The following is a 24,362-nucleotide window of genomic DNA, read 5'->3' as shown; positions in this document are numbered from 1 at the left end:
TATGAAAACAAACCAGCAGAAAGCCGGAGCGCTATTTTTTTTTCCCTAGGAAGACAGGAACGCGCAGAGCAGTCACAGAGAACATGATATGTTACTAAAACAGGCTTCTCTCTCTCTCTCTCTCTCTTTGTGTATGATTTCCTTCATTTTCAATTCAATTGACATTTCTTAAAATATGCTCTGTCCTACCCGTGTACCCCCCCCCCCTCTCCACACACACACCCCCAGATGTTCTCAGATGGGGAAATAATTAGCAGACACGGCGAGTCGCGAAACGTTATTCAAACACGCGGTGAAAGAGCGTCTCCCGCGGCAACACGCGCGTTGTCTCGGGTGACGGGGAGCAGAAGGAGGAGAAATACTCCCCCTTGTGCTGCGAAGCCACAAACGCAGTGCACACTGTGTACAGAGCGCACAGAGAGAGAGCGCGCTGCAGAAGCGGTGTGACGACGCTCTGAAATTGACTACGCGCTCCGGGGGGGGCGCGTAGCCCGGCCCGGCCCAGCCCGGCCCAGCTCGGCCCGGCCCGGCCCGCCGCTCCCTCTCACCCCCTGCCCGCTAACTTCTTCGAGGAATACTTGGTTTCCATGGCAACGTAAGCAGACCCACATGTTATTATCCCAGACGACTGACCGGCCCGCTCTCCCTCATTCAGGGGTCTGAATTAATGGACTCCCACTCTCTTTATTGGTGCCGAGGGGACAAAGGGGGGAGAGACACATCGTAAAGAAGACGCTCTCACACGACAGACCCCGCCACTGTCCGCCGCTCTGTTTGAAATGCAGAGAAGGCTCGGAGAATACATTTAAAAAAAATGTCCATTCAGAGAAGCGATTATAAAAAAAATAAAAAGAAGAGGCTGACGCAGTAAATGAAAGCTACACGGCGCTCTTTCACCAACCCCTGCTTCCCTCTCACCCCCCTCCCCCCCTCCCCCCGGTCCCTCCATCTCTCTCTCTCCCACTCGCATTCCAGATGCAGGGAGCTGGTGGCATCGCCATGAACGGGCCTCTGTCCTCCCGTGATGAGCACAGCTCAATCACCGATGCCACACAGACACAGACAGCCCCACTTCTGTACTGTACATCCCCTTATCTCAGAGAGAGAGAGAGACGCACACACACACACACACACACACACACACACACACACACTCACAGTCAGCCATCCTCACAGAGCTCTGCCCTCTGGCTGTGGGGCCACACTGTAGGGCCCTGTCCATCAGGGTCACGGCCAGCCGTGGGGATAAGGGCACCATTCTGTCCGGGCCGGGGGGCGGGGTGGGGGTTCGGTTCCCACAGATCACGCAGAAAGAAACATTTGTTTTCCGTCTTCCTCAGCCGTGACACGAGGAAAGGACCCTCCACGGACCGATGTGCGGGGCCCCCACCCACGGTCCGAGCTCGGTCCCTCCAGCGCTCGAAAAACTACGAAGCGGCCCCGGCTCCGTCCCCGTGCGCGTTCGCGCAACGCGACGTCTGCGCGCGTTTACGCGTGTGACAGCTCTGCCCCCGCGTTATTATCGTTGCGATGAAGTCATTTCGACGTGCCAGACGTGGCCATAGCGGGCCGATATTTAATATGAGAGAACATCAACATTCTGAAAAAAAAGTGTCACTCACGACCATTAAAACGTAACTGGAGCGGGAGAGGAGAGAAATTATACCATTATGAAGTCAGCTTACACTAGACTAAAAAACCACTAATATTATTCTTGCACACCCCTCCCCTTCTTGGTGACAGAGTAACCTAAATTATTAAAATTGTTGGATGTTTTCACACTGTCTGTGGAGGTGGTGCGTGGGAAGGCCTTCCAGAATAATTGAAGAGGCATGTTCTTCTTCGCGTAAAATACATCTGCTGAACTACAGGCCATGTTTCAGTCAAAGCACGGCACTCTTCATTGTGAGAAACAAATGTTAAAATTTGTTCATTTAAAAACATATATATTTAAATGTTTTTAAACCCCCTCCCTCCCCCTTTTTAAACTATTTTATTAATAGTGGTTCTACAATTAATTAAGCTTTTTGTGTACATATATTCGTGGAAATATGAAACAATTTGTCACTCAAATTGAAGGACACAGAGCAGTGAAATAGGCAATTTCTACATAAATGTAAAATGACAGCATTTAGGTTACAACAGTCATCAAATGTTTTTTATAGGTCCAGGCACAATCACTGATTGACATCAACAGTATCAAGAAATTTTCTTTCATAATGTGCTTTACATTATGTTTTAGCAGTTTAACATAGAAAACAAATTATATTGAAGTTACTATTGTTTTAATTTTTAGCACTATTATATTTAATCTGCTGCCTATACTATACTATGTAATATACTGTTAGTATGTCACTAAAATAGGTTTAGTGAACTACTTATAGTTTAGTAAACCAATTGTTGGAACTTAACTTGCATAAATGGTTTACTTCACAGACCAGAAAGACAAATTCCAGACAAAATTTTTTTAGCATGTTTGTTTTTTGTCAAACACCAGAGAAAACATCTTTAAGCACAACTGCTGATAAGCTTGACTTTGATGAGAGAGAAGGAACGAAAGAAAAATAAAGGAGAGAGAAGAGAGCAAGTGAGAGAGAGAGTGAGAGAGCAAGAGAGAGAGTGTGTGGAAGAGAGTGAGAGAGAGTGTGTGTGTGTGTGTGGAAGAGAGAGTGAGAGAGAAAAAGAGTGAGAGAGAGAATGAGAGAGAGTGAGAGAGAAAGAGAGAGTGAGAGTGAGAGATGGAGAGACAGAGAGAGAGAGAGAGAGAGAGAGAGAGAGAGTGTGTGGAAGAGAGAGAGAGAGAGAGAGAGCCCTCTCCCCTCCTAACGGTGACTCTGGTCCGCGCGGGGCGGGGGTCTGGCACTCTCACAGGCCCGCGCTAGCCCCGGGGCTATGTGGCCTTGCGCATAATTGCCCCACTACAGATAGTTAACAGCCCTCCCTGTCCTTCCTGACTGTTTATTCTACTCTGATTTCCAGCTCCGCTGGGCCATCATTCATCAGTCCACACGGCCCCTTGGGAGGAGACCGGGAGGCCCCGCCCACACCCCCCCCCCCCCCCCCCCCCTGTAACCAGAGGGCATTTCTGATGGCCCCGCATTATGGAAAATGAGCGCGGCGCGGCGCGGCGGGGGTGGCAGTGATTATAATATCCAGATAATCATTTCAAACAAATTATCATAATTATCAATCAATCATCACATTTAAACAACATGCCCTGGAGGACCGAATTGCTTTTGTGACCTGTAATGCTTTCTGTCTTATAATAACCTTCATAAATTTTAAGGCCTTAAGATATTCCCGCGGCCGGCGCTGGAACCAGCATCCGAGCCTCCCGGTGCCACAAACCCCGCCATTAAAAAAAATAATAAAAGCGTCTCCGCGCGGCGTTCACACGTCTTACGCTCGTCTTCGTTCCGAACGAACGGCAAACGAAAAAAAAGGCCGATTCCCCCTTTCGCTGGAATGTTCCGCCATTGTGAGCGGGCCATTAATAACCCGGGTAACCAAACACACGGCAACGTGTCCTCTGTGAATCTGTCAAAGGGCTCATTCGTCTCCCCCGTACTTTAAAAGCATTTAAGGTGTGACCTGGCGAAGGAAAAAAGACTTTCAGATAACTGTGTATACAGACACAGCTGAGCCGCCGTTAAAAAGAACATCGCAGGTACGCTGGAAGTTCAGCCATTGGAAAAATAAATGCGCGCGTTTATTTGCAGGGATGATAAAAGAAAGGCAAATAAGTCAGAGGAATTAAGGTCTCCGGGAGAGGCAGACAGGTCGGGACCAGGGAGGGACGGAGCGATCTGATCGGGCGCTAAAGATGCTAGCAGATAAAGCTGAGGTGTAATTGCAAAAGCATTGATCTGCTCTCAGGAATCCACCAGACAGTGCCTTATCAGCCCCCTCCCATCGCAGGATCCAAAGGCGCACATTTCTGTCTGCACAGAAGCGTTTTTGGACAAGGCCTCTTCCGGGGGGGATTATCCCAAGCACCTCAGTTGTGGGATAAAGTAGGACCCAGCTGAATGGAGGGGAGATAAGTATGATGGTGTGGGGGCGGGGGGGGGGGGGGTAGCTGGATAAGACAGACACATGTTCCTGTTCACCGTGGCGACAGCAGATCCAATCTCTGGCAGCGGTGATGGTTAATGTTATCTCTATCTCCGCTGGCGGTAGTGTTTTTGTTGTGAAAGGATAACAGCGATCTCCCTTGAAAGTCAGAGAATAAATACATGTCCCTTTCCCTCCTCATCCCCCCCAACACACACACACACACGCACACAGAACATCTATCCTCCTGGATTTCGATAAGAAGGCTATTGAGCTACAATAATATCTTCCCTCCGTTTTTTTTTTTTTTTTGGGCCAGCCTTTTAACGCGGAGCTTTATTTTCCCCCAAAGCCTCTTCGGTGGAGTCTTTTCATCACGGGCGCCTCGGCCGCCCCTCTCTCCGGGGAGGGTCAGGGAGAGCGATAGAGAGATAATGTTATAGATTATCTTCCACAGATGTTTCTGTCTCCAGTAGCCCGGGGGGCCGTTCCACTCTGAGTAAACAGGACCTAAACGGAGACTCTCTCTCGCGCACGGCGAGCGCTCCCCTGGCACCGCGTCGCCGCGGCAGCGCGACGGCGGACCGGGAGGCGGGCGATGGCGCTGTCCCGGGGGCCGCTCCGCCGCGCGTCCGCTCCGCCCTGACGGAACGCACCTGACCTCCAGGGGTCGACGGGTCAGGGTTCGGAGGTCAGGCCGAGGGGCCGCGGGGCGACGGCGGAGCGAAGCAGAGAGCCGGAAGCAGAGTTCCTGTTTCTGATGTTTCTGATGTTGGACAGTCTCGCAGTTTCCCTTGACCAGGGCACGGTTGAAAAAAAACCCCAAAAAAAAACAGACTGATTAAAGGTCTACAGAGTAGGTCATTCCCCCAGAATGAATTATTTAAGTCATAATAGCTCATGAATAATTTCATGACCAATAAGCTGGCAGCGGTGAGTCGCAGACAGGGGGGCCTGGAACAGCAGTCTGAACACCAGAGAAAGCAGCTGCATTAACACTGACTCTGCATGGGTCACCTGCTCATAAACCTGCAGCGAGCCAGTGCTGAGACCTGGTGCTGCGATCCAGACTGAACGAGCATGGGGGAATGGACCAGAGGGTCCGACAGGCACCTGGTAGCAAAAGCAATCGTGGTGGAGCCAAAGCGACAGTTGAGAGGTGGGGAACCGGTCACAGCACATTTCTGATTTCGTTGGAAGACTGGAGGTGGGGGTGGGGGGGTGGGGGGGAGGAAACAGAAAACCGGATAGAACAGTGGACTGGAACATTCCCCGACTGAGATGCAAATCTGCTGTTCTTTTGCAAATCAAAATAAAAAAAATTCAAAAAAATTGCCGTTGATGTCTGGGGGGGCTGTGGGGGGGGGCGCGTTACAAGGCTTCGGGGGCGGCACCTTCGCCGGCAGCGCCGAGAGGGGCCGCTGATCCGATTCGGTCCCGGCGAGCGATTGGGACACAAAGGCGTCCCGTGACAGATGTGCCCGTGACGGACGCGCCCCCTTTGTGGCGAGGCTGTCTGCGGCCACAATAGGAAAATTAAGAAGGGAACAAAACAAACTTCCTCCAAAGAGCGGCCGCCGCGGCGGCATGCATATTCATCGGCGCGTACGCCTTTTTTCGGGCTGGCGCTTCTCTCTGACGGGCTTGGCTCCGCCCCCTGCTCGTCACCGGCTCACAGAACAGGTGCCTCCCCGTCCCTCTTCCACGGACCGTTAAGTTTATACTTGAACTCTTTACCTTGCTGACTTGACCTCTTAACACCGGCCGTAAAAACCGAACTGCCCGCCCCTCAATAAATTTATCACCTCGTAAACTTACCAGTGGAGCTTCTACGGGACGCCTCTAAGCGCGGGGCCTGGAAGACGCTACCCTTATCAGCACCGTCCCTCTTAGACGTCCGTTAGGACCGACTTTGGTGTGAACCAAAATAACTTTGAGACCAAAAAGCTCTTTAGAGTCCGGATGGTAATTGCCTCTAAACAGGGCAATGATGTTCAGTGCAATACTTTTTTTTAGTTTTGCATGGTCTGCCATCACATAAGTATGTCAAAGTAAGATGCTTCCCTCTCCATATAAACCGAGAGCTGTACTGCAATGAGGGATTCGGGAGTTCATAATCCTTTGGATTTGTATTTTGTAAACATAATGTACAGTTATAAGCTAGAATTCCATAAACATCTTTTGACAAGGACAAGATAGAACGATAGAAGGGAATTTTCAAGGAACAAATGAGGTTGGGGTGCTTTGTAAGTAGTGTGCTGCAGTGAAAATATATATTAACATGGTTCTTCACTTTGATTTCCTGGTATGCCTACAGAATAGTCCTCAATGCAGTCATGGAAAGTGTAGATACATTTGTGTGATAGGACAGGAACCCTTGTCGGTTGTCACCTCCCCTTCAGTCTTTGATGTCCTATTGTGATGATACTCAGTTATGTGTTTCTCTATCAGTGTTGAAGGCTCTCGAAAACTGGAACCGGGAAATGAGTTGAAAGACACATAAAACAGAGACACCTCTCACCTTTTTGATGCTGTTGTCCTGGGTGGATACTTCATGGTCATTTAGCATTTGCTGGAAAACAAAACAGACAATGCTTAGTTGATTGTTATGTAATTTTTTTTTTAATGTACATTTTTTAAATGTAATTTTTATTTATTTAATTTTGCACCACCAATCCCACCTGAATTTGTAATGTCTAAATTGCAAACTTTGTACAAGCGTTCTCATAAATGGCCCTTGCTGCCGGCTAGAGAGAGTGAAGATAACCAGCGGTTATCCTCTGAAACACGTGTAGGCGACCCAGCTGCTTCCTTTCCCGCCGCAGCCGCAAGCTGCACAGGCGGGTGGAGGACACCCAATCATACGTGCACACGGTGTGTGCCACCGTCACCCTGGACGGCCAGTAGGAGTTGCTCAAGCAATAGACATTGCTATCCCCACAAACTATGTCCCTCCCACATCCCTGGGGCACATAAAATGTTAATCTTTTTTATAATCAAATTCCAGAGGAATCAACTAAAAAAAATATGGAATAAAACTTAAAACTTTTATAAAGCTCAGTTCTTTACCAATGACCAAATGCCTCAAATATGGTCAGACGAAATAAAATAAGTAAATAAACAAACAAAAATAAGAAATTTCAGACCACGTCTGTATATGAAAGAAGATTTTTCCCAGTTTGACCCAAAGCACTCCTTCTTTGTGCACCCAAAACAAACTCCTCTGAGGTCTGACTTTAATTCAATTTTCAGCGCGGCAGGAAATTCGCCTAAGACACTCGATTCAAAGCCCTCAGAGGAGACGTGGAGTCAAGCCTTTAGCAATATTTATCCTCTAAAGACGCAGAATACGCCCACTGTCCGTCCTGCCCAGGGAGGTACCGATGCTGATGAAATGGACGCCTGTTCTGAGGGGTGATAATGGCACCCCAGACCACGGGCCACTAAGAGGAACTCATTCACAGAGCCCGATATTTGGGAGGGATCTGGGTGTATTCTGAATTTATCAGGGATTATCAGCTCATATTATGGCCTTCGCACACTCCTCCCTCCTCCCTCACTTCCTCACGTCTTATGAACAGCCTCTGTGTTCATATCTGGCGATATTTTAGAAATTTAATTTGACATGCTATGTTTTCATTCCTTTGGAAAGAGCTCTTCGATGTTGATATCTTCATGGGTGTAATTTACTCCTCATATACACTTTTTTCCAGGGCAGAACCGAGCCAAAATGTTTCAGTTTCCATGTCTGATAGAAAGAGAAGCTCTCACATATACATATACATGCAAAAATATATATAGACTGCATGTTGCAGTTGATACTGAAGGGTAGTATAGGGTCACATATTATCCAGACCATCCAGGTGCATTCTGGGAGATTTCTTATTACCACTTTTCAGCATGGCAGCTGTTCATTACACCGTTTATAATGAACTGTTCAAATGAGGAGGAATGCACACATGCATGCACGCACACAAGCACACACATGCATATGTTTGCCGACTTTATCTATTTACATATTATAAAAAATAATGATATACCAGCTTGACCAGACCCATTAGTAAATACATTTCCCCCCAAAATGTGCAGGACCCAGGCTCTCTGTAAAGTCTCTTGATAGCATTACAGAACAGTAAAGACCCTGATCAGACCTCTCACCTCAAGGTCTGTGGATGCTGTTCTGGAACGTTCTAGGTGGGCGTGGCAGAGTTTTCATGCGATATGTTGAACTTATGAGAAACAGACAGCACTTGCCCTGGAGGTGATTAGAATTTTTTAAAATATTATTATGACCTTTCTTGCATGATTCCACAAACATCTAAATGTGCCCATTCAGGCCATCGTGTCCTTGGCCCCAGTGTCAGTTTTCCACACTCTAGGATCTCACAGCTATGTGAACATTAGGAAACCATGGTGCCCTGAACTGGGCTGTCGATGTGTTCAAGCCAACCAAGTGGAAGCAATTACATCACAAATACTTACGCAAGTACACTTAGGCCCGCGCTACTTACGTCTAATTTAATCCGCAGTTCTGTCAAAGCCGTATGAATCCAAAAACAACGTCTAAACGACGACACGCTTTCAGAATACGCGAACAAAGCCGGCTACATTTCTCCCTCCCCCCTTTATCCTTTTTTTTAAAAAAGATTTCTGTTGCTGCAGCATATGCAAGTCATAAACCGTCCGCATGCAGCATGTTTATAAATGTCTATTGTGCAATTATGCCACAGAGAGGCACGTCGTACAGCCAGGGCCCAGTATGTCCTGACCGCAGGGTTGAAATTCCGGGAACACGTAAAAGCGAGGAGCGCGGAACGTCGCAGAGCCTGCGCAGTGACCAGCTATCCCCTTCCTGTCCAGGAAGCGGGCGCCTCCTCACACTCCTCAAATCGGCACGAGTCGGTCACAGCTCCACGCCCCGGTCTGTTTTACAAGAACGCGGCGAGCGAGAGTAAAGACGAGCTGGGCTGAGCTGCCGCCGCCGACTCCATCTCAGACGCAGAAGCACGCGAGAAGGCGAAGGCGTTGCGAAGCAGCCGCCACGGTCCCTTTCCAGTCGCGCGAGCTAGCGCACGCGCGCGGGGCCTCTTCTATGACTAACGATGAGGTGGGGAGAAAGCCGGGCGCATTCCGGGACGTCCTGTTGGCGTTGTCGGGCCGACGGCGGCCCACAGCGGTGCGTGACACGGGGATGACAGGGAAAATGAGATTTCTGGTAATGCGTGGGGGCCCCCGGTCCGCCCTCGGTCTGGGGAGCGCACCGGGGCTAAGCGCTCCGCAGCTGTAACAGTTTACACACCAGCGCTTTCCCTCTGGACAGGAAAACGCTACCAGGCCTCACAGATAGAAGATGACGGTCTCCGCGACGTGCTTAACATAAATACGGGCGGATCAAATTGTCTGAGCGTAACTCGAAACTGTATCGGACGTGCGGACAAAAGCAAATATGTTGGAAATGGCTTACTGGTGTTTTACCGGTTTTTTTTTTTTTGGTTTTTTTTTCCCTTTCCCCCCACAGACAGCCATTATCCATTATCCTACCTCTGCAGATGTTTTAAATGTAGCAACTGACAAAGTCCCTTACATGACGGCTGCGTTTACCTTTCTTGAACACAGAAACGCGCAGCGTTTGCGGCGGCTGCGAGGGCCAGGGGCGAAGCTCACTTGGACTCTGGACCCAAGGGTGTGAGTCGGCATCCCTCGTTCCAAATAACAGCCGTAGCCTTGAACAAAGCTCTTTATCTGCGCTGCTCCACCAGCATCCTGCCGCACAAAAGGCTGACAGAACGCCTTGAGATGGAGAACAGTGAGTCGTTCTTGATAAGGGCGTCGGCCAAGAAAACAAACGATTCAATAATTAGAGATGGAAATGATTGACCATTAGCCCGCGTATGATTTATTACATGTCTCGTAGGCATTTTAACCGTCTATTTATTTGATAAGCTCTCAGGAAATGGGAGACAGTCGACTCAGAGAGGCAGTTTGAACAGCTGCACACATCTATGATACACGTGCTTGAACATCCCCACCCTGCCCATCCCCTCCCCAAGGGAAAAAATAAATACTTGCGGGCATCTTACTTATGCAAGCTTGTCCGTATGCGTTATTTAAACATGAAATGCTGAAAAAACGGAACAATTATTTTGTCAATTGTGATTGTCGAGAAGTGTCGGTACAGAAGCACCGTTGAAGAGGTAGAAAAAAGAAAAGAAAAATAAACTACAGAAATAAATGGCGTCTGATGAACATTCAGCCACCTGCAGAATGATTCAGTGAGGCTGTCTCGAGCTTGTTAAGTCCTTCTCTGTGCGCGCGCGCGTGTGTGTTTTTGGAAGCATAAAGATCCTCGTTATTAACGTTGCAGAGAAGCTTTGCCTAGGGCCTCCGTCATGAACTCCCCCCCCCCCCCCCCCGCCCTCCCCACCCCACCCCACCCCACCCCGTTTCAAGCTATTCGTATCGACGTGCCATGATGGCTGGCCCAGACAAAAGAAAACAACTCAAGTCAGGTCACACTGCAAATGGACTGGGCTTGTTTTCGCAGATCAGTCACTGTGCTGGTGCTACAGGAACAAAATTCCCCTGTAATTCAAAGAAGTTAAAACTCCCCCCCCACCCCGATTTTTTCTGCTTACAAACATATGTGGCAATTTTCTCTTTTTTAATAAAAAAAAAAAGAGAAGAAAAACTTCAAGCAAGTCTGCTGCAGTCTAATCGGGGTTATCTAATTGCAATTACAATGTAATTATATCTGACTCTGAGCAATGAAACTGTTGGTATCTTAGCTGGATGAAAAGGGGTACAAAGCAAACCCATGAATTTGCAGGGTTTGCTGTAGGAAAACTATGAAGCACGGTGCCAAAAACAATTCTCCTCAAGTCTGGATAATATGAGGCAATATAGCAACAGAGCCAATAGATGGTTATGGATGTCAAAAGCCGCAAGTTTCCAAAAAGAAACACCAGCAAGCAAACCTCAAGCCCTTTTGAACCGACTGAGTGACATCCCATTGGCTGCAAGAACCACACCAAGAAACCCACAAATTGAAAGTTTTGCTATGCAGTTATTGAGAAATCTCTGTTGTTTGGAGCCATTACAATATTTAATTATGTAAATACAAAAAAAGAGAGAGAGAGAGAGAGAGAAAAATCCAATATTGATCTTTTGACAAGAGATTTGAAGAGGAAGCCGTCTTTCAGTGCACGGGTGGGATGAAAATAGATTGCTATCATCTGCTGGAATCAGAGCAGGACCAGGGCCAGAGAATGGAGAGAGAGCGAGAGAGTTGTCCACTTCTGTCTGTTTCTCATTTAAATACACCCTGAAATCGAGCTCTCGGTCATGTCAAACATGATCATAGCCAAGGCATCGTGTGCTGAGATTAATCGACTTCAGTGTTTTTAACACCACCCTGAGTCAGGGGTGATCTTCAGCGCAAGCCAATCACAGCCGTGGGGCTGAAGCACTGGGCATGCTCAGTCTCTCTGAACCAGATCTATGATGTCATTCCCGGCAATCATAAATGTCTGCGCGCTCGTTAATTTAGTCACAATATCGGTTGAATCTGGTTTTTTGAAAAGTACGGGGCCAAGCTTTTGTTTTTGCTGCAGTTTGTTTGGTTTCTGTTTCAAAGCCATTTGTCTTCTGAAAGCACACAGGGGCTATTTTAGGGCTGCACAAAGATATCGGAGGGGAACCAGCAGAAATGAGAACTCCGCTATCACTATTTAAAACATATTTCAACAATGAGCACTGCTGATAAAAAACCCTCCACTGCAAATACCAGGAAGCTAAGCAGCAATCTGATAGAATATATTTATGATGACTTTAATAAGCTGAGGACTTGCCGTTTGTTGCCAAGGCAAACATCACGAGAGACCTGATAGCTAATGCTCCACAGCCATTGATAGGGGACCAATTAAACATAATCGCTCCCAGCTTAACGTTGTTTGATTCCTTATTATATTCTTATCAACTACTTCAAGTGTGTTGTCAGTGAATGTGAGAAAAACACACTCTGCAGTTATATGAATTGGCTGTGGAATGCCAGAATCCCAATTGTTTAAACACAAAGGTGAAACAGGAGACAGCGGCTTCAGCGGTGGGGAATTGTTGAGCACTTATCAGAGAGCAAAAGCTAACAGTTACTCAATGGGGATGGGACAGCCTTGATACCGGGACTGAAATCTGTGAGAGATAGAGCATGTCACAAAGAAAGATTTTGTGAAGCAAACAGGCAGGTCCTGCAGATTCATTCCACTCCTCAGGCTAAACACACGTTTCTATAGCAACTAAAGGGGAAACAGTGTTCCATATATGGCATGCTGTCCAGCATACTGTGCACAGGCTAGGATGCAATGGCATACTATATACATTTATCACCACTAATTTTGGCCTAGAAGTCCCCTTTACCATTAACCCATTGAAAATATTTCCTGTAAATTCACATTCCAAGACACACACACACACTCTTGAGGGAAAAGGATTATGTGCCTATAAACTTGCATATATATATATATATATATACACACACATACACCAAATGCATCTGTAAACACACATAATAATGCATCTAAGTGGGTATACATTTACATATACATACATTTAATATTTTTATTTATATGCACACACACACACACTTAATCTGAAGCACACACACACACACACACACATAAAACATTCACTTGATAGCCCTGCTGACCCTTGTGCGGTTTAAGGTCAGAATTATCGCCATGTCACAAACTTTGATACCCTCTTTCTTCATCTTGTCAAAGGAGGAGGGGGGGGGGGGGTCTGGGGGAAGCCAGACAGAATCATATAAAATGTGACAGCTTGCTCAGCAAATATTCATTGACAGTGGTACTTTATTTTATGAAGCAGGGACAGAAATTGACATTGTGCTTTGGAGCTCTTAAAAAAAAAAAAAAAGGTTGCAAATTTATTAAAAAGGGTCAGATTTGTATTTATGTCCTATCCATTCATCACCTCCCGCCGGCCTTGTCCTTTTAAGCCACCACTCCGAACTTCATATTGACAGAGCAATATGGATAAATTACCTGCCAGACACACTTTATTGATAAGTCATTTATGAAGATGATCAGTAATAATCATAAGTGAATAAGGGCGGGATGATAGATCTTCCCATAATAGTGGCTTTGACAGTTCCTCCCCTGGCCCTCAATAAATAACAGGAAGTTATGGATTAAGAAAATGAGACATATTTGGCCATGCTTTCTCTAGATTAAATACCCCCTATTGCCCCCTAAGACCCCCTCTCTTGCCCTGAAGTCATCTTTTGAGATGTGGTCTTAACGGCACTATGGCTCTGCACAGCAGAATGACCGGCCCATCCGCTGCATATATACACTAGTACTGTGGTACATAAAATACAGAAAACTCAGGGACTGGTGTTATCGAGTTCATTTTTAATAAATTAACGGCCGTATTGTAAGTATTTCTCGATTTATATATTTGCTTTTGTGTAAATAACCTGTGACCGGATCTGAGGTTAAGGAATATGTGTGTCCAGTGTTCTGAGTTTGGAAGGGCATGGTGGCTCACTGTCTTTCGACAAATAACTCTGAGCCCTTAATTCAAAGCAGGAATTCTTATGTATGCAAATGTATATTCAAAACATACTTGTGAGATGAGAGCTGTCATCCTTCGTGCCTGGGAAGGCAGCCCAAGATATTGTTTTACGATGACGGACACAGTGGTCTAAATTATATGTATCATTTATCACGCTAGGTTCAATATTTACAGTTTTTGCATTTTTCAGAGTAAATAAAACATTTAATTGAATTTAATTTCGGTTTCTCGTTGTCCAGCTTTCCAGTCGGTGACAGTGGAACAGAGGACACAAATCTGAGGCATAATTTTCATTTTAAGCTTTTTTTTTAAAACATTTTTTTGGTGCAATGCGAGCCAGGTTTTGTGGTTTCTGAGGAGATTTTGAAATGTGAAAGGGTGGCGGTGGAGAGAGGAGCCGTGCATCCGGGCTGGGACTCAGCACACATCGGGAGAGTGGGCTCCTGGACCCGGGCAAACATCAAAATGAAAAGTCTCCTGTGAGGTGGTTTAAGTGCATGCGGACACGGGCCGGGGGCACAAACGCGCCCTTTCTTCGGCCCAGAGTTTACGCCGGGGTCAATCCCAGACAGGTCAATCCCAGACGGAGAGAGAGAGAGACGCAAAGCGAATCGCTTGATGAGATATTTTTTTCCCCTTCCCAGATAAATAAATACCTCCAGCATCCATTTCCGGGCGGTGCAGTGCACTAATGCGACAGGGAGTAAGGGCGGGGTGGGGTGGGGTGGGGGGGGGGGGTACGCAGCATCGTAACCCCAGCATGAAAGACGCAGTGAGCACTCGCCCCGTCTCCCTGCCTACCTTCTCTGCAGATGGCCAAAATCTCTGCCCCCTGTTCCCCTCAATGGCCCCCTTTGTGCCACCCCAGCCCCAATGTCCTCTGGACTCTAAGGACCCACACAGTTGTCTCATCACTGGGAAAGAACTAATCGTCGCTCCGCGCACCCTGAGCCAAAGCAAACACCTCGCGATTTTCATGAAGCACCCTTTGTTCTTAGGCGTACGCCCTTTTCCTTACGAAGTGCAGCCTTCCTCTCATTAAGGTGGATGCATACTGACAGTTCAATTTATTAACCCCACTAATGGGTCGTATATTTAATGAGAAATGGTACAGAATGTGGAAAAATGTACGCTTTAAAAAAAAAAAAAAAAAAAAAAAAAAAACTGGACACAAAACGCCTTTTCACGTCATTCCCTGTTGAAGTTGAGGAGGGCGCACTGGAGCATTAGTGTTGGGCAGGCATCAATACACATGAAATGGTAACAGCGTTTCGCTTAGTGGCAGTTCAAATAAAGCAAACCTTTCACCGGGAGACACTTTAAACTCTGTTAACACACCCTATAGCAGGTCTCACTACCAGGGTCCTGTGTTTCATACACTGTGAATCTGTCTGGCACTGGCAAGAGCCTGATACAGCCTCTTCATGAAGCCACCTGTTGAGCAGTGATTAAAAACCATCTCAATGTAGCTCCTGAGAAATCTCAATTTATCACTTATTTACACAGAATTTCAAATTGGGATTGGGATTTCAAAAAGAAAAAACTCTCAGCAAAACTCTCCCGGACACACACAAAATATTTTCTGGTTATCTGCTGTTACTGAATAAACATAAAATGATTACACAATTATACTTTAAATGAAGTATTACAGAACTTGTTGAGAAAGTGACTGTTCTGCCATTTAAAAAGTTGTGTGTATATATATATGTGTGTGTGTGTGTGTGTGTGTGTGTGTGTGTGTGGATTCCTGTAATTCCTTTGATATTCTATATTCTTTGAGTTCTACAAAATTGGTGTCCATCACAGGTTTGACAGTTCACAGTCACTATATAATATGAATAATGAGGCTATTTTCAGCGTAATAATAAGCTCACTGCACATTACATTATGATTTAAATTTACGCATGGCTAGGTTATGGATTGATGCTGTGTTGTAAACCTAGTTATTTGATAGCCAACCTATCTATTGTCCATCTATATAAAGATTCCCTTGTTAAACCCATTTTGTTAACAGGGCTAATTATTTGTGCAGAACAAAATTAATGGAATTTACCAAAGTTCACTGCTTAATTCCCACTCACTTAATCCCAGTTCACTTCTTAATCCCAGCTCACTTAATCCCAGTACACTGCTTAATCTCATCTAATTGTGTTGTTATTTTTCAACTATAGGAACCATAGAGCTACACAGAGCATTTGCACTGAATCAGTTTACAAAACACAGGCACTGAAAACACAGAGCTCATGACTGTACTGAAATAAAAGTCTGAGGCAGGGTTAGCATGAATTGAACACGTTTGATGCGAGATCAGTCTGGATGTCCAGTCTGACCGCGAGAAAGACAAACAGTATAATAGCTTTTAATTCAAAGCATCAGTAAACCTAACTATTAAAACTATGAAAGGACAATATATTAATATATAATATATATAATATAAATATTAATAAATAATATAAAACACAAAACTTCTTACTTCTCTACTGCTTTCCGGGCCATTCTTTTGAAGATGTGGCACGCCTAATTCTCTATATTAGATGAGGTATTAGAAGGCTGTTCTCAGAGGAGAGCCGTTGTAGCTGGATCTCACAGACGAATCCCACACTAACCGCACAGCAGACCCAGCATTGGGGAGACTCTGTGCGCTCCCGGATTCCAGTGTGAAAGATGGGATCACGCTGAAGATGTGCGTGGAGGGGAGATGGACAGGGTATACGAGGTCTTGGCTTTGGACACGGGCCTGTTTTGGCAGCGGGTGGGGTGCAGGAGGGGGTCTGGGAATGCGTCCGTGTCTGGTACTCTCTGACAGAGGGTGGTGTTTGTCAGGGCGATATCCTCCCATTCACAGACTCATCTCCTTAACGATGACAGAATGGACCATACGGCTGTCAAGCCCATGACAGAGGGAGAGAAATAGCCTTGTTACCCCCCCAACCCCCACCCCGACAAGAACCAGTCTGGAAACAAGCAGCAAGAAAACAAAACTCTGGTTGGCTTTTCACTTTTTTTTTGAAGGGGGGGGGGATCAGTAAGAGAAGAAAGAGATTTACAAATACATTAAAACCGACCAAATATTCTATTAATGAGGGGGCACAAACTATGGTCAGCCATAGTCTGATCAAAGAAGAAACGGGAATAAACTGTAGCCATAAGAAACATCCAGACCTCACTCAGTTCGCTGACTGAGGCCGGAGTCATTACAAATGGCTCCAGTTATTAAAGTCAAATTATTGTTCATTAATAACGGAAAGAATTAAACAGGCTATGATCTCACAGATTGCAACAAAAGGCACTTGTGTATCGCAAATGAACTGTGCAAGCAGAATTGTTTACCCTCGCAATTTGAGAAGGGTCCGATCAGATTATTTCATTGTTGGACCGCTGAAACTCAGGAGTGAAGTCAACTGCCCCAGCCACCAGATAGCATCTGGTGACACAATGGATCCCAGAGACAAGGATCGCGCTGCACTGATGGGACCGATGGGGAACAAAGGTTGGACAGAACCGCTGCCAGGAATTCTGCGGGTTCAAACTTTACTGTAATCACACATGAGTGGCAAAATCACTGATATTTACAGCAGGCACGTCACACGACAGGAAAGAAAAAAGATGTTGGATTACAGCAGCGCATTTCTGCAAATCTTGAAACTGAATATATGCAACGAAACAGGAAAAATTAAACCAGGCAAATACACTATTACAAAATAAGATCTATCTTTTCACTTAATGGTCCAATGAGCAGTCAGAATGTCATTGTATCTCGGCCAATCAGAGTGCTATCTGCAGAACACATACTCACAGAACACTGAAATGGAAGCAGGAGACTATCACAACAAATTTAAGCCTTTCTCTCAGGGTCTGTGGTCCTCGCCAGGGATTTTCTTAGCACTTTCAAAGATTTACTGAACTAAATTTCATTATAATTCATTTTTAAAATGTATAATTGTCAGAGAGAGAGAAGGGGGGGGGGGGGTGAGAGAGAATTCATGGTTGTGACCCAACCTGCGTGAACCAATCATAATATTTTTGCCATCTTTTGATCACAGTGTCTTGATTGGTTCACACAGGTGAGCGAATGCGTGATGGCTCCAACTGTTGGGGGACGGATGAAGGCCCCAGTCCTCCATCATTGCCCTTCACCCCCATCCTTCCATGTTTATTGATCGACTCTCCCTGGCCTGTAGAGCTCCATATGGAAATGATGCGGGGGGGGGTGGTGGGTGGGGGGGGGGTGGGGGGGGAGGTGATCTATTCGCCTCCCCCCTGTGTTCTTCTCATGGCCAAAGCCAACCCCTCTATTTATTCCTGCACTCAGGAGATAGCACCGTTTATCACTGTGCCGGCCTGTCCCCAAGTCCACAAGATCAGCCCATCACCAGCACAATAAACGTCGGCGGGCGCTGATTGATGCGGCTAATGAAATTGATTATCCAGTCGCCGCGCACAGCGTTCCCGTGATTCACTGCTGTCTGTTTACTCAAACCGCCGAGATTACTTGAAAGATGAACCGTCACCGGGATATCTCGCTCTCGGCAATACCCCCGTTGGATTTGTTTTTCCGACATGCTTTGGAAGTTCACTTCTTTATGACTGTCCTTGATTTTTTTTTTTTTTGCCTTCGGAAAAAAAGACATCAAAGAAGAGATAGGCCCGGATTCTGATTCGTTACAAAGGGCTGTGTCAGGAGGGAAGGATTTTTATAATGAGCTGGTGATGATGACATGCGAGAGGCTCGACCGAATCCGCAGCAGAACGGGACTGTTTTTTTTTCCCCCGCCCGGTAAAACCCGCACAGATATTCTTATTCTTATTAAGAAACACACGTAATGCGTCTGGCCACCGTTCAGTGGCAACAAAGTCACAATTGCAAATGTGAATAGCTCGGAAACACGAACTGCTCGCACGCTCCAAGAAAAACAAGCGGTCACGTCATGGACCCGAGCGGCAAAGTGAGAAAGCTCAGGCCCATTGTGCCGTGTCAGGTCAAAGGAATCCTTCTAAACCCAGCAGAAATGACCCTTCAGACGAGGGCAGAAGCAGGAGAGCGAACCTCCGCTTTTTACAGAAGCGGCGAAGATGAGTTCCAGCCAGTCAGGAACACGAGCGAGGGGGGAGCAGAAACAGGAGAGCGAACCTCCGCTTTTACAGAAGCGGAGAACAAGGGGAACAGAAAGAGGAGAAAACGGGAGCCAGGCTGGGGTCAGCACGGCGAGGAGGGCGAGGCAGGGGGTTTGTGGGCCTGCGGGAGTCTTGTGACTGTGGAGAGGATATGGTCAGCAGGGTGGCCACCCATGCAGCTGAGGGAAGAGGAGTGGGGAAGAGGTGAGCCTCAGGACAAAGCTGAACCAGCACCAGGGTGGCCACAGGGCGGGCAGATTTTTTTGGGTGGTGGGGGGGGGGGAGGGGGTGAATGTAGAAAACAAGAATTGAAACACCTCAGCACAAAACTGAAGGACAGAGAGCGGTGCTAGCATAGTCACACAGTCATAGCTACACTATTCTTTTTCCTTCTTATTATTATTATGATGAGTGGAAGTGAAAATGAGCCTTCTGGCATGTTCCGGGGAGCGGCGCTCTCACTCCACGCGTGATCAGCTGATCCCGGTGCGGTCGCGGGCCGCGGACGGCACGACGGTCTGTTCCCCCCCCCCCCAACCCCCCCACCTGTCCGCAGGTGCCATCCGGGAGCAGCCGGCACATGAACTTCGACTCATCACAAATGACTTTATTAGTCAGATAAGGCTTTAGTGCCCCGTCAGCGAGGCCCCCGGACCTATCTCTGCCGGGGAGATCGATCGCGGCGGCTTAATCACGGCTTATCAGGAAGAACTTTCAGACGGATATTAAAACCGGGTAGCCTCATGACCCAGCCTCTATCTTCAGCCCTTAAAAGGCTGTGGGTGTCTTCTTCTTACTGTCATTAATATTTTCCATCATCGTTTGGTTTTAATACGGCTTCAGCTTCATCATTTACTTGCCACTCATTTTTAGGTTTTTTTTTTACCCACATCTGTCAGTATTTCAGCGGTATCTATCGATCTCGGTGTCTACATCTATCTCTGACAATCCCGTGATCTATCTGTATCTGTGCGAGAGTGTGAGATTAATGGATCCACGCAACATTGGTGGCTTCACATGAACTATGGTTTATAACTGTCTCATGATAAATATAGCTCCTGGATCATTTTATGAGCAGGTAAACCTGAGTTGGCCGTCAAGAAAAATTTCCAGTTATGTTAAGTGGAGCAACCATCCAGGTGAATGTTCAAAGGACACTTCAAACCATTTCTTTCCCCCTTCGTTTCTTTTAATAAGCAGCATATACTAAAAGGTGGGAAGGCCAGGAGTCAGAAAGTCCTACCACGTTTTGCTTCCACCCATAAAATCAGTCAGCTGATTTTACTAATTAGTTCTACACTAATTAGAGGAATTGCGCCAATGACCTAATCCAGGAAAACTGGAATGAAATACTGGGGAGGACTTTTACTTTACTGAACCTAGATTTTCTACCTTCGAAAAACCTGATGGTAATCCAAGAATGGGAGACGTAGGAGAACAAGACGTGAGAAAACGAGAAAAAATGTACATTTAAATTTTCAACCGGCTCATTAACGTGGGTATTATTTTGGCGTCATTAATCTTTAATAGACACCACCAAAACCTCCACTGAGAGCCAAACGCAGAGGGCGAGAAGTCATCCGTTCTTCGCATGAGAAAACACAGTGCCCCTTTATCCTGGCCTTACCCAAAAGTTAAATAATGATGACACGCTCCTCTAGCCGACATTAATCTTTACAGTCTGCTTTTAAAAATAACAAGAGCCGATCCCCCCAGGATCCAGGAGAAGGCCCGCGGTCTAAAGAAGTCTTTCTACGGCGGAATATTTTCCTTGTTAGCATTGGATGTGTGTGAGAGTGTGTGTGTGTGTGTGTGTGTGTGTGTGTGTGTGTGTGAGAGAGCTGGGTTCTGACAGAAATGAGAGGTACGCGCTGGACGCGTGATGTCAAAGTCCTCGACCCCTCTCGCCCCCCCCAACCCACCCCCCTTCCCAGCCCCACTTGTCATGATGGCGGTTCCTGGGGGCCAGCCACACATTGGTGTTGTTAACAGTGTTATCAGGGCCGGCCCAGACCAGATAACAGCCCTGCTGTTGATGGGAGAGGGCCAAGCTGCCAGGACTGGGCCCGCGCGGGGCTGAGGAATCCGCCTCTGCTTAATGCCAGTGGGCAGAGAGAGAGAGCAGAGAGAGCGGGGAGAGCAAGGAGAGCGGAGAGAGAGAGCAGAGAGAGCGAGGAGAGAGAGCGAGAGAGAGAGCCCCTTCGCCACCGACTCGCAGCAGACGCTGCCCCTGCTAATGCTGTTTGGGTTTGGGATCCAGACAGGAATCCCACTTTATCAGGGCCCAGGGAGCTATCTGGGGAGCCCATCCCCTCACGGCGTCCATTACGGCCCGATAGGACATGCGCTCCATGTTTCCCAGAGGGGGAACTGGCCTCCGAAATACAGAGCCACCTTTTTCCTGCCAGGGCTCTCTCACCGCCGAAAAGAACGTGACGTCCAACGCGTTCCTTCGCCAGTAAACCTCCGATGAAGATCATAACTGCCGTGTCAGAATCATCCATATTGTATTTCATGTGGAAAAAAAAAAAAAAACACAACTGGCAGCAATCCTCCATTACACTCTTCCCTTCATTATAGAGTGCTCTGCTGAAAACAGCATCCTGTGCGCGCCACTTCAGGCTTATCCTGACCCGCCGGGCTGGGGGCCCTCCAGTGGAGCTGGCCAAGGTGCAGTTTTACCTCCAAGCTCCTCACACAAAGCATTCCAAGAGCATCTTATTTCTCCCACCCCACCATGAAACACACGCACGCACACGCACGCACACACACGCACACACACTCACTCACTCACAAGCACATGCACACACTAACTCAAGCACACACACACACACACACACTGACAAACATATGCACACGCACACGCACAGATACACACATACGCGTACTCCCTCACAAACACACGCACACAGACATGTACGCACACACATGCATTCACACACCACTCCCCTTTCCTTCCGTCCAAGCGCAACATACTGTTTACAGACGGCCAGCCAAGGCTAACAAAGTTTCTATAATCTCTACTGCAGTCCCCCCCCCACCGACCCCTCCACCATAAACCCCCACCCCCCAACCCACCCCCCCACACCCCACCACCCCCCCGAGGAGCAGAGGCGCTGCGGTGCTGGCAGAGCAGACAATGTGCATCTTGTGTGAGTAATTTAGCATCCCGGACAGTCAATCTGCTGCTGGGCCCGCTGCCCTGACCCTCTTCAGAGCCCCGTCCCGCGCCCCGGGACAGTGTGAAACGCTCCTTTCACGGCTCTGACACGTCGCAGATTGAGACGTTAGAGCCCCGTCCGGCCGCGGCAAATTAGCCATTCTTCTCGGGCTAATTGGAAACCAAAATGTTTGCAGCCAGAAGAACCGGAGTCGGGGAATAACAGTTTTCATAAATGAGGGGGTGGGCTATAATATGTTTACGTTTTCATTTTTTATGTTTTTTTTTGGGGGGTGGGGACTTGGCGTGGTCTTGTTTTTTCGCCTGCTTGCGGGTCGGTGAGGAGCTGCCTTCCTGTGTTTGTACGCGTGTGTGTAAACGCCTGGCACCGTTGCAAATGCTTGTTGAGAGAGACTTGACCGCGTTATTTCCGCAAAGCTTTGAACAAACTGATATTTACAAAGTTTCCATTTCCCGGGATTGAGTGAACCACCACTAATTCAAAGTCATCAAATGTGCTTGTGCACACACACTTAATACTGATGCATATCTATAGAGCGCAGTATAATTAGCACTAACAACATTAATTATATTACTCACATTTACATAATTTAAGATTAAATATGAAACACAAAATGGCAAAATGAGCACAAATTGACTAATTTATCACAAACCTTGCCAGTTCGTTCTGTTCATTACACTGTGCTTGATCAAAGTTCGCCTAATTAAAAAAATTTGCATACCGCTCCTTCAAATAATGGACAAAGAGCATTAAAGGAACAGAAATCAGAAGGTAAGTGAGATATAGTACAGTTATGGTGAGAGACTGCAGCTGTGATTCAGTCAGCATTTGTCTTTAACTCAATTGAAAGTGACAAAACTTTTATTTTTTCCCCAAACACAGCATGGTAATTTCAGCAATCGCTAATACTAACTCGGGAAACACAAACTCCATTCGCACATTTATGAAACAAAAACCAAAAAATCTCAGAAGTGTCTTCTTCAGGGCATAAAGAGCGACCACTGAGACAGTGACCACAGAGCCAAAATCACAATGGTGACAGAGTGACCATAGAAACAGAGGGACCATAGAAACACAGTGACCACAGAGACAGAGTGACCATTAGGCCAGAATGAGCATAGAGCTGGAGTGAGCACAGTAATTTTCAACGCATCCAAGGTGCCAAGCAATTTACTAAAAGTAAAATAGTCCTGTATATCAATTAGGGCTAATTAAGTCAATTAAGGGAATTGCAAACATGACCAAGTTAAATCTGGAAACATAAACATAACCTGATTTAATAAGTTGTCGTTGCAAAAGCAAACAAATTTCAATTCCAACATCAATTCCTTCAACAATGTCATCATCACCTCCTGGAATTTTTACCTTTTCAATAACTAATATCAAATAAGTTTTTTTTTTATATTATTATTTTTTTTTTAAGAGGCCAAAGCTTGGGCCTTGCTGGTGTCCAGGGTGATATAAAAAGAGGCGCATGGCCCATGCAGCAGAAGGGGGGCCTCGCGGCTGAGAGCCCAGATCAGAGCCACAGAAAACATCTTCCCATTGTCCGCGTGAAAAAGGCGGCGGGCAAGAGCGGCATCATTCAAACAGCGTGGGGCCCCGCGGACAACATTCTCCTGACAAACAACACCAAAGGCACCTTACCGACTCACACTCTGCTGCCAGTGTACCACCCCCCACCCCCACAACAAAGTAATAGCGCCATGCCATCATTAGAACAAGACATTAGAGGCTAATGAATAGCTTAGTCCTATTTAGACTACAGTACATCCAAACGCTTGAATTGATTTTTTTTTTCCTTTATTGGCAGCTGCCAGGTTTTTTTTTTTTTTTGGTTTTTTTTTTCTTCAATTTCAAAAGCGACAAGCCACTGATCCAAAGCTTTCAGGATAGCTGTTTATTTATTTATTTTCCCTGCGCCTCGGATAAAAAGTCCCAGTGAATACAACTGACAGCCATGCCTAATATCTCTTTCTGCCAATTTTAGATTCCCCCCCCCTCCCCTTTTTTCACTTGATGTCTTTATGCAGGTTTTTGAAAGTGTGGGGGGAAGAGGGTTGGGGGGGTTGGTGGGGGGGACCGGAGCGAGTGACCCCCGCAGGAGGAGAGGGTATTAAAAGCAGAAAGAAAAGGGGGAACGAGGAGAGAGAGTGGGGCGCCCTGTGGAGACCCAGGCATCTCCGCTGGCAGCCCACATCCTGGCCTCAGACGGGCTTTGTCAGAAGCGAAAGAACAGGGTTCTTCTTCACTCGGACGGGGACAATAGGCGTTTTGTCAGTCAGGGGGACTTGGGGGAGAAAGGAGAGGGCCCATCTTCGCGAGGGGTAGCCTTTGGGGCTTTGCAGATGTTGAAATAAGGATGATTTATTAGCCTTGGTGTCCTTGGTGGCACTTGGCTACCGTCCCAGAAGCCAGCCGAGT

At 46.9% G+C, this 24,362-nt stretch overlaps 1 protein-coding gene across 3 annotated transcripts in view; it reads right to left on the bottom strand.

Moving 5' to 3' along the window:
- Nucleotides 1-24,362, bottom strand: part of prdm16 (PR domain containing 16) — a 297,762-nt gene that overhangs the window by 96,872 nt on the left and 176,528 nt on the right. For all 3 annotated transcript variants that reach the window (XM_064297806.1, XM_064297807.1, XM_064297808.1), the window contains one exon: nucleotides 6,575-6,625. In XM_064297806.1, the coding sequence (XP_064153876.1) occupies nucleotides 6,575-6,625 (51 nt within the window). The remainder of the gene's footprint in view (nucleotides 1-6,574; nucleotides 6,626-24,362) is intronic.

This window comes from Anguilla rostrata, chromosome 11 (genome assembly GCF_018555375.3).
Source record: "Anguilla rostrata isolate EN2019 chromosome 11, ASM1855537v3, whole genome shotgun sequence".
NCBI lineage: Eukaryota > Metazoa > Chordata > Actinopteri > Anguilliformes > Anguillidae > Anguilla > Anguilla rostrata.
The sequence above is the reverse complement of the archived record's forward strand: the minus strand, read 5'-3'. Positions and strand labels throughout refer to the sequence as shown.